The sequence below is a fragment of the Onychostruthus taczanowskii genome, unplaced genomic scaffold (genome assembly GCF_017590055.1).
Source record: "Onychostruthus taczanowskii isolate IOZ18803 unplaced genomic scaffold, ASM1759005v1 scaffold169, whole genome shotgun sequence".
In the NCBI taxonomy this organism is placed as follows: domain Eukaryota; kingdom Metazoa; phylum Chordata; class Aves; order Passeriformes; family Passeridae; genus Onychostruthus; species Onychostruthus taczanowskii.
Genome location: NW_024498895.1, coordinates 510,423 through 520,991, shown reverse-complemented (window position 1 = coordinate 520,991; position 10,569 = coordinate 510,423). Strand labels below are relative to the sequence as shown.

At 48.4% G+C, this 10,569-nt stretch overlaps 1 protein-coding gene across 1 annotated transcript; it reads right to left on the bottom strand.

The window, feature by feature from the left end:
- Positions 1–487: 487 nt before the first annotated feature.
- On the bottom strand, positions 488–9,729 carry TOP1MT (DNA topoisomerase I mitochondrial). The gene is made up of 13 exons (XM_041399663.1): positions 9,616–9,729; positions 8,268–8,389; positions 7,634–7,756; positions 7,118–7,305; positions 6,204–6,348; positions 5,322–5,465; positions 4,643–4,828; positions 4,089–4,157; positions 2,840–2,954; positions 2,253–2,380; positions 1,479–1,573; positions 789–938; positions 488–590 (listed from the first exon to the last, which is right to left on the bottom strand). The coding sequence occupies exons 1-13, from the start codon at positions 9,692–9,694 to the stop codon at positions 488–490; spliced, it is 1,647 nt and encodes a 548-aa protein (XP_041255597.1). The 5' UTR covers positions 9,695–9,729.
- Positions 9,730–10,569: the final 840 nt, after the last annotated feature.

The following is a 10,569-nucleotide window of genomic DNA, read 5'->3' as shown; positions in this document are numbered from 1 at the left end:
ATTCTGTGAATTCTGTGAAATGTAAAACCTTGATTTTTCCTTTGCCCCCAGTGCATCCCTAACCCAAACCTGGGTTGTATATTGCAGTTCCTGTTTTCCCGCTGTCATCACCTCATGTTTCCCCATCCATCCCACTCAGTCTGGAAAGGGCAGCACAGCTCCACTACACCAAGGAGACAGCATTAGACCTGATTTTGTTGTTCAGCACAGTTAAGGCTCATATTTAATCTCCTTCCAGGACTCCAGAGGAAGAAAAGATCCCAAGTACTTGGCAACTCTGAAGAGGAATTAACAGTTCCGAAATCCCAATCAGCAATACCTGCTTCAACTGGAAACCAGGTGCTTGGTTTTCCATACCAAAAAAAAAAAAGGCACCAATCTCAGACAACCCTCAGCCACCAGCAGCAGCACATTAATAAAAAAAAAAAAAAGCTTCCCAACAGCACCCAATGAGCAGGATTTGGGATTTAACGTGGAAGGCATTGGCTCAGAATTCAAAGTCCTCGCCAGTCATGTCGATGGCCCAGGCAAACTTCTCCCTCTGGGTCTTGTTGTAGATCCTCTCTATGGGAATCCCAAACTTCTTGCACCTGTGCAAACGACAACATCAAAGTTACCCAGCAGTTTTCCTCTTTCTCTCCACTGCACCCCTGGAAGTCTGCAAGGCCAGGTTGGATGGGGCATGGAGCAACCTGGAACAGTGGAAGGTGTCTCTGCCCATTGAACACCACAAATTTTAAGGTCCTTTCCAACCTAAACCACTCCATGATTTCACACCCAAGACTCACCAAGCCACAGTAATCCTGGGATCCAGGTAATTCAGCTTGGATGTGCCCAGGGCTATTTGTTTGTTCTCCTCCTTGTCTGTGGCCTGGATGTTCATCTTGGCCAGTTGCTCCTCCAGCCTCTTCAACAGCTTCTTCTTCTTCTCCACGTTGCTGAGGGCAGAAAAGGAACAACACAGAATGTCCCAAAGCCCAGAAATTCTCTGGAATGGCAGAGCCAAAAGTGCCATTCAGCACTAACCCATTTCTCAAGGGTTTGGATCTGGTGAGATGCTTTTTTAATATTAAAAATTAACAATAAAAAAAAAAAAAGTAATTTCCACCACCAAAGGTGGGCAAACAAAATCCAGCATCCTGGAATGGGACGTTTAGATGAGATATTGAAAATAAAATTTGATTGGGCAGGGAGTGAGACCCTGGAATGGATTTCCCAGAAAATCTGTGGCTGCTCCATCCTTGGAAGTGTCCAAGGCCAGGTTGGACAGAGCTTGGAGCAACCTGGGAGAGTGGGAGGTGTCTCTGAAGGGAACCATCCACAAGATCTTACCCATCTTCCAAACTTCCATGGGACAAGAAGGACCCAATCCCAAACATGGGCAACTCTGTTCTGATGGGTTGTTGGGACACATCAGCCCCATCCATGGGTCCTCTGGATCCCTCTGCAAGAGAGGATTCCAAGGAAAAGCCACTCACCCTTCTGCTTTGGTGTCTTTTGTGTCCTTAAACTCATCTTCAGCTTTTTTCACTTCTTCCTGGGCTTCCTCCACTTGTTTTTTCTTGGCGTCAATCTGTGAAGGTGAAAGAGTCAGACAACACTTCCAACCTCCCTGAAGGTTTCAGCTTCCTCCCTCTTTTCCTTCACACACCATTCCTCAATTCCTTACCAACCCTACTTCCCAATTTGTCCCTGCAGCATTTTCTGGGCTCAAGCATTTTTTAGCATCTTCTAAAATATCATCCCAGCCCAGATGCCACAAACACTTGGGAGCTCCTAAATCTGTCCATCTTCTGCACCTGCCTGAGACAGGGATTTGGGACAGCACCAGAGTGCTCATAAAAGTCCCAGCCCTTCAGTGGGGTGTGAGCAAAAACTGAGGACAATTAAAAGTGGTAATTTAAAGTAATTTTCAAGCTGCTCCTCCTGCAAAAAGACAGGAAAACCAATTTTCCAGATCTCTATCCAACTGGGCCAGAGCTGCCACCACAAAAGGCCCCCAGCTTGGTTTGAAGACAGAGTGATGAAAAATGCCCCAAACTCATAAAAACTCACCCAAATTCTGTGCCAAGTTGCTTTCCCCAGCGTCTGAGGTCACCACATCCCTCTCCACCCCTGGGTTGCAACCCACTACTCCCAGGACATTCCCTGACGTTCTTGACCAAGCTGATTCCTTCAGGCATCACCCCAGCCCAAAAATAAAATTCGGAGGCCGGATTAGGTCTGGGATCTCTCAGCTGGGTCTGTCTCACCTTTTCCTGGAGGACTTGCATGGACCTGGCAAAGGTTTTTGGTATAGACCTCTGATGGTTGCAGAGGATGGCCACGGCCCGGTTGGCTCGGTTGTAGGACAGGAGCTTTCCCGCAGCGTTGTCTTCAGCTGGAAAGAAATTAAAACATCGCTCTGACTCCATTCCAGGAGTTGGGAAAAGCAGAGAATACAGCAGAAGGAAAGGCAAACAAGTTGCTGTCGCATTCACTCTCCAGGGAGAGCAATAATGGTTGCGGGAATTGGGGAAGGACAATTGAGAATCACAATCTGGTGCTGTGACTCATCCCTCACGTACCCAAGGAGGCAGAAATAGTGCAGCCAACCAGCAACACAAGGAAAAAAGGGAAAAATATTCCCATCCTGGCCATCAGTTAGTCAGAGTATCCCCGAGTTCACCACCTCTCACTCACCAACATCCCCGACTTGCTGCTCACTCCCATATGTCAGTCCCACCCCACTCTGTGGAGCATCACCTGCCCAGGTGGGACATGGGCAGTTTTAGGGATCGCAAGGCAATGGAGGGACATTCCTGAGCCCTTTGGTCCCACCACAAGCCCTGGCACTCACGGTTGGTGAGGGCCTTGAGCTGCTCCTGCAGGGTGATGGAAGCGTTGTAGGTCCGGAAGACTTTGGCTGTCAAACCATCCATGAGGTCCTGGAGGTGTTTGTTCAGGAAGGTTGTCTGGAGGAGAGAAAACAGGGAAAAGTGTAGGGAAACTCACATTAGGAATTCTACTGGTAGGACAAGGAGGAATGGCTTCAAACTGACAAAGGGTTTGGTGGGATACTGGGAAGGAATTCTTCCCTGTGAGGATGGTGAGGCTATGGAATGGAATTACCACAGAAGCTGCTCCATCTTTGGAATTGTTCAAGGCCAGGTTGGATGGAGCTTGGAGCAACTTGGGATAGTGCAAGGTGTCCCTGCCCATGGCAGGGATTTGGAACTGGACAGTCTCTAGGGTTCCTTCCTACCCAAACCATTCCATGATTCCACAAAGTAATAGGACAAGCAGAAGCCAGGATAAATCTCTTTTTAAACCATCTTGTGCCTAAGCAACCAAAATTAGGCATTAACAAAAAATTAAATCCTGCACCTTGTAGAGCTACTTGTGAGGTCAGGTCATCAGCAACCCAAAACTGGCCTAAAATTCCACCTAAATCCACAGAAAACTCTCTCTGGAAGTCAACAATTTCTGCCCACCTATGTCCAAGAGGACACACTGGGGACATGGTTTAGTGGTGGACCTGGCAGTGCTGGGTTAATGTTTGGATTTGATGGTCTTGGAGGTCTTTTCCAAACAATCATTCCTGACCTCACATCCAATATCATGTCCCTGTTCAACAGAGAACATGGAGCTGCTCATCCATCCCATATCCAATCCCAAAGAAGATGAGGGAGAAGATTTTTTCCAGGAGGGAAGGCAGCACATCCCTCCAGCAACTTCTCCCACTTGTGTAGAGCCCTAATGAGGTGCAAAAGCATCAAACAGCTGAGGTCTGGTACCTCCAGTAATTCCCCAAAATGTGGGCAGACCTTCCCAGGCTAAAAAAACACCCAAATGGGTGAGTCGGAGGAGGGAAGGAGTAGGAATCCAGCTCCTCAGCAGGGACACATGGAAGTGGAGATACTCCAGTGCAAAAAGAGGCTGGAAAACCTCACAGGGTGTTCAAACAGTGACACTCGTGTCGCCAGAGAGCAGAGAGGTACAAAAAGGCTAAGGGATGACCACCAAAGGTGGCCAGGGGTGTCATGGTTTGGCTCCTCATCCTTCAGGGCCACCAGTACTGTCTGAAAAGCTTCAAGGTGACAATTCACATTGAGGTGGTCAAAGAGGTCATCGCTGGGGTCCTTGTTCTTCATGAACAGCTGCAGGTTCTTGAACACCTGAAGAGGGGGAAAGGACAGCCCCGGTCAGGGCCAAGGAATGAACTGCTCCCAGACATCTCCCTCATCTCTCTCCTCCTCCTCCACAAGGACTCTGATTCACCCTCATGTTGGCACATCCCACCAACCTTCTCAAGTTCAAGGTGCCACTGGGTGTTCCCCCCCCCATCTTTCCCATCTCCGACATTCTAGTTTCTCCACAAACACCATTAAAATCTTCCTTCCCACAGGTAAAGGAAAATTATTTAATATAAATGAAGACTTTTCAAGTCCTAATGTGCACGAGCCAACTGAGGGTGCTCCAGCAAGAGATGGGACTTCTCCCTCATGAAGCAGAACAACCTTGGAAATTCCATCCCAAAATTTCTCCCGCTCTCCCGGGTTAAATCACATCTTCGTAACAGGTTTTGGATGGAAATTTGGGACTGACAAACATCGAGGGAATCCAGACAACCAAGCACTTCCTCTACTCCTGCCCCACTCACCGGCTTCTCCACGGACACTTTGTTGTAGTAACGGATGGAGTCTTTCCCGAGGAAGTCGAATTCCACCACATGCTCCTGCCCATCCAGCTGGGGGTACAGCTGGATGTGCTCCACGCGCAGGGAGCAGCAGCCGACCGTGTCCGCAGTCTCCCCTTCCTCCTTCTCATTCCCAGCTCGCAGGGCCAGCTGTAAAGAAAATAAGGAGTCATCCATCCTGTGCCATTCCACCTCAATTCCCCCCTTTGCCAGGTTGTTAAAGTGGATCGGGACTAGAGGAAATGGGATCATCTCCATCTATAGATTCATAGAATGATTTGGAAGGGACCTTCAGGATCATAAAATTCCAACCCCCTGCCATGCGCAGGGACACCTTCCACTAGGAACAATTTTCATTTTTCACACCTCTGGAAATATTCAAATCCAGGCTGGATGGGGCTTGGAGCCACCTGGTCAAGTGGAAGGTGTCCCTTTTCATGGCAGGGGGGTGGAATGAGATGATCTTGAAGGTCCCAGCCCACCAAACCATTCCAGGATTCCATAATCATCCCCAGATTCCTCCTGTGAAGCTGCCCTGGGTGGCGGAACCAGCCAACACCAAAAACTACACGGTGGGGTGGATCAGGGAAGTGAATTCCCAACTTCCACGTGGATGGAGGACCTGGGGTGAGGCTGTGGATACCTTATCAATGAAGTAGAGGGCCACTGCTCTTTGCCGCTTCTTTATCTCCTTGGATTTCCAGTCTTTCCTGTACTGAGCCCGGATTGTGTGGACAACATCCTTTAAGCGCCGAGCTACCTCATATTTCTGCCAATCCTTCTCCCCCTGGAATGGGAAACCAGGATATTTTCCATCCCGTGCCCCATCTTCATACCACCCCTACCAGTCAAGTCCTGCTCTAGAAACACCTCCAACATCTAAATCCTGCTAAAACCCCACTGTTTCCTTGGGAAAAACCCATGAAGGGAATAAACTAGAAAAGAAACAGATCATCCAGGGTTTCTGTGCCCTCTGCTGGCCGTGCTGGATCTGATCCTGGCCAAGTCAGGGTGTTCTCCACCAGAGCATGGCAAGGACCAAGTGGTCAAACCACGGCCAAAGGTGGCTCCTTGGACACCAAAGTCCACCAAAATGTGGACTGACACAGTTGTGTCCACATGGGCAGCATTCCCACTTTCCTTGAGCCCTTGGAAACAGCCTTAAATCCCCTTTCCCTTCCCATAGAGTTCAATGCCACCTCTTCCTACCCTCGACTTCCTGGTATAAATTAACCCATCTCTGGTCCCTGTGGATCTTCTTAGCCCCTGTGGATCCTTTCAGCCCCCATCTGGCTTCCAACAGCCTTCCCTGGACACACATGAGCAATGTGGCACCAGGATCACTCTGCCAGGAGCAACCCGTTCCTTGGAATAAGTTTGATGCTTCACAATCATCTGTCCTTTCCCTCATTTTGTTTATCCACTTTTAAAAGAAGGGCAAGAAAGAAACAAAAATAGTTTTTTTGATACTCCACATCCTGGCTTTCCCAGATTTTTTTCACCTGACCAAGGACATTATTCCAACCTTCAGCTTGGAGCTGGGATTCAGCATGATGTACTTCAAGGTGTTCTGGATGTTCTCTGTCCACGAGGCCAGCCAGGTGACCGTGTTGTCAAAGCGCACCTCTTTCCACTTGTGACCTTCTGGAGGCTCAGGAATCTTGGAATCCCTGTGGGAAGAGCAGGATTAGAGCCCTCGGACCATGAAGAATGAAGTTTCCAGTGAGCCAAAGATTGAAAACGCAAAGATTGAGAAATCCATCTAGAATTACTCCACAACATGGAATCATTAAAGTTGGAAAACTCCTCCAAGACCGAGTCCAATCATGAACCAGCACTGCCAGGAGCACCAAACCATGTCCCCGAAATGCCACATCCACACAGTTTTCACACCCCTGCAGGGCTGGTGATTCCACCACTGCCCTGGACAGCCCCTTCCAGTCCTTGACAACTCTTTATGTGGAGAAGTTTTCCCTAATATCTAACCTAAACCTCCTCTCCCACAACTTGAGGACATTTCCTTTTCTCCTATCCTTTTTTTTCTGGAAAAAGAAACCAAGCCCTATGTGGCTCTACCCTCCTGTCAAGGAGCTGTAGAAGGTCACCCTCGAGCCTCCTTTTCTCCAGGCTGAGCCCCTCCAGCTCCCTCAGCTGCTCCTGGTGCTCCAGACCCTTCCAAAAATCAGGTGTTTATCATTTAGATGCTGGGAACAGCAGGAAAACTTGCTGGACTGGTGGGGAATTCTATGAATCAAGGTCTTCAAATGGGTGGCTAAGACCACTCCAGCTCACTTAACTCAGATGGAAAAACACTCTCAGGATGTGGAAAACAGGGATTTTAGAAGATGGAAAGACCCCAGCTCTGGGCAGAGGAAGTGCGCAGTTCCCCCCAGTCCCAAGGGAAGCCCCAGGAGCTCAGCACTTCCAAGGACAACCCACTTGCTGCAGTTGATGATGACATCTTCTGGCATGATCCTCTTCTTCAGCATCCCCATTTTGGGGTGCTCCCCACGGCCACGGAAGAGCCCTGGAGGTTCAGTTTTGAAGTTGCCAATCTTCTCCCGGTGCCCATCCAGGATGCAGTATCCATATTCTTCCTGGATCTTATCCGCCTCCTCCTTCAGCTTCTGAAACCAGGACACCACCAAAAAAATAAGAATGGTTTGGATTGGAAAGGATCTTTAACATTCTAACCAAGAAGTCGAAGTGCCGTCATTCCCCTGGCAAAGTCCACAATCCTCTGGACAAGGAAGGACTCCAAAACATGATCCAAGGATGACTGGCACCCTGCAAAGCCATGGGATGTGCAGATCTGCTGATAAAATTGAGGAAGAGGGGCACGATGGCCATGGAGACAGAGCTGGATTAAAGAAGTCCAAGCTCAGAGCATAACACCAGGAAAACAATAATAAAGAGACAAAATTCCCAAAACATGTCATAGGAGCTAGTCCTCACCTGCTTCTCTTCCTTGGGAAGCGCTTTCCGGGCCTCATTTTTGTCCACAAAATATTTGTGGATCTCCCCAAAGTCACATTTGTCCAGGTCCTTGATTATCTCTTGCTCCTCTGAGGTCATTTGCTGGGAAAGAGATGAGAGGGGCTGGGAAAAGCCAGGAGGCAAAACTAATTCCACATGGAGGGGCTGCTTGTGCCTGTCCTTGGAAAAGGGAATAGAGACCCATTCTTTGAATAAAAGATAGCCAGTTTTGGGGTGGAAGAACCTAATATGGAAAAAAAGTCCCCAACACAACTGCAGGGACAGCACCAAATCAATTTGGGAGGTATAAACATTGCCTAGAAAGAGTTTGGGGTTGTTTTGGGATCAAAGGTCATTCCTTCATTCCTTTGGTGTCCCAAACTGGTTTTGGAGCTGTTTGCAAGATCCACCACCTGTACCCATCACTAAAACTCAGAAGGAGAACAGAAAGCAAATCCCAGCCCAAACCCACAAAAAACCCATGGAAATAAATCAGGATTTAGAACCTCATAATTATAAATAAGGAACAAATCCCCTCATTCCCTCCATCCCACACCACATCCTGGGGCTGATGGGTTTGATGGATATTAAGGAGCCCTCCCAGGGAAGGTACCTTCCTCCAGTCATGGAAGAAGTTGTTCTGGAAGATTTCCTTGGTGGTATACTCGTGATCCAACATTTTGGCATAAAATGTGGCAATTTCTTCCGTGGCCAGGCTCAGCTTCAAGGGTTTTCCTGGGAAAAGAGAGGCAGGAACACCTTCCACTAGACCAGGCTGCTCCAAGCCCTGTCCAGCCTGGAACACTTCCAGGGATGGGGCAGCCACAGCTTCTCTGGGCAGAATCTTGGATTATTTCTTAGATTTTCTGAGGATCTTGAATCATTTCTTGGAGGCAAAGCCACCATCCCCTCCTAAGCTCTTTGGCTGGAGAAATACAACAAAACCAAGGAATATCTTCATTCATCTAGGAATTACTTGGAAATATTTTTTTGAGGAAAAAGTCCTCTGGAGATGTCCAAGGAATGGTTGATTCCTACTCAAATGACTGGTTTTTGGGATTTTTGGACTGAAGGGAATGGAGCCCTGGAGCAGCCCCTTGACAACCCCCAAACAACAGCTCATCCATGGGCCCTTCCTACTTGGGGCTGTTGCCTGTCCACACTTTTCCATCCAGGAACGGTGACATTTTTTAGGAAAAAAGTCAACATCAAAGGTCCCAAATTCCAAAGCCACCAGCCCAGATCCACAACACCTCAAAGATCACAGAGACGGTCTAAACCCTGTTCAAGGCTCCTCCCCATGGTGCCAAAGTCCCTGACAGCCCCATGGATGTCCCAGCAGTTCCCACCGGTGCTGCCAGGCACTTCCTTTTCCCAAAGTGGCATTTTTCCTACTGCAAAAAAAGTATGGGAAGCCCCAGGGAACTGAGGAACACCAAGGGAATGTGATCCCTTTCCATCTCCAGCATCCCTTGCCTGACCCGCAATGTCCTTATTTCCCCCTCCCTTTGGTCCATCAGAAATGAGTTCAGGAATGAACTGAGAGCAGGGAATGGCAGAAAACCCAGTGGGAACGTCTGGAAAGCACGGAGGCAGCAAACATGGAACTGTCCTGCCAGTGACACCCTGAGTTGCTCTAAGGTGATGTGAGGTGGCCCTGGGGACATCAGGAGCTTGGAGAAGCCCAGCCAAACCCTTGGATGTGTCAGTCCCTGAGGTCATGGATCAGTAAAATCCCATTTTTCCAGCTCGTGGGAAAGCATGGATAAGCTGACAAAGCCCAAACCCAAAATGCAGCTTAATGAGAAAAAACAGCAATTAGGTTTAGCTCCCCAAAAACCCCCGTAATTCCAACCACGTGCAAGATCCTCCAGCTTGAACCCATGGCTTTTCCAATGGGATATTCATCTTCCCTATGGAGAGGACACCACCCCAAGCCCCAGGTCCCATCACAGCTGTACCATCGTAATAAAACTGCACATCCTTGGGCAGGGGCTCGTAGGGGGGCACAAAGTAGGGCCCTCGGTGCTCCAGCTGCATCCATTTGACTCCATCTTCCTTCTTCTCCTCTTCCCACCTGGAACAGACACACAGGAGTCCATGAGAATATCCCAAATCTGGCATCTGGCACCTCCTCCCAAGGTCAAAATGGGAGAATGCTCGGAGCAGTGACAGCTGGTGCAAACTCCAGTTCAAATCCCATCTTCTCTGCTGCTGCCTCAGTTTGCCTGTTCTTTAAAACAAGAAAAACTTGAATGGAATCCACGAAATTGAGGTGTAGTGACATGGAGGAATCAGGGGGAGAGTGAAGAGATCCTAAAAGCCACCTCATTCCAACCCCTTTCCATGGGAAGGCACACTTTCCATTAATCCAGGCTGCCCCAAACCCCACCCAATCCAAGGAATGCTTCCAGGGATGGGGCAGCCAGGGCTTCTCTGGGAAACCTATGCCTCATAAATATTTATAACTTTGATTTTAATGTGAATAAGATCTTAAGGACTCTTTCCCCCTGCCGAAGCAAATGGGACTTTAAAGCCACTACAAGTTTTTGACTGTGAGGATTTAAAAAACAGCAACAAAAATTATGGCAAAATTAAATTTAAAAATCACAAAAATAATGTCAAAAAAATCCAAATGGAAAAGCAGGAGCAGGACTGCAAAAAGAGGGATAAAACCACAGGTGAGGGTCAGAGGAAGAGCACTGGTGACAGCAGGGAACAGACAGGGATCTGTGTCCCACAGCCAGGCTGGCACTGGCCCCTTAATCCCAGCATCTCCAGGAAAAGAAAAGCCAAGGATTTCTGGGAAAACAGCAAGATTCTACACAGAGAAAGCAAAATTCCTGTTTCTCACTCAGCAGTGCCCCAGAAGTTATTTGTGATATTTTTTTTCCTCCCCATGGGAAGCAGAGTGG

Bases quoted from the DNA above. Each gene is read 5' to 3' on its own strand.
- TOP1MT (XM_041399663.1), bottom strand. From the start codon at position 9,694: ATGCAGCTGGAGCACCGAGGGCCCTACTTTGTGCCCCCCTACGAGCCC. The intron at 7,757-8,267 runs GTACCTTCCCTG...TCTCTTTCCCAG, and splicing joins TCTTCCATGACTGGAGGAAG to CAAATGACCTCAGAGGAGCA. The intron at 6,349-7,117 runs GTGGGTTGTCCT...CTCTTCCCACAG, and splicing joins GTCATCATCAACTGCAGCAA to GGATTCCAAGATTCCTGAGC.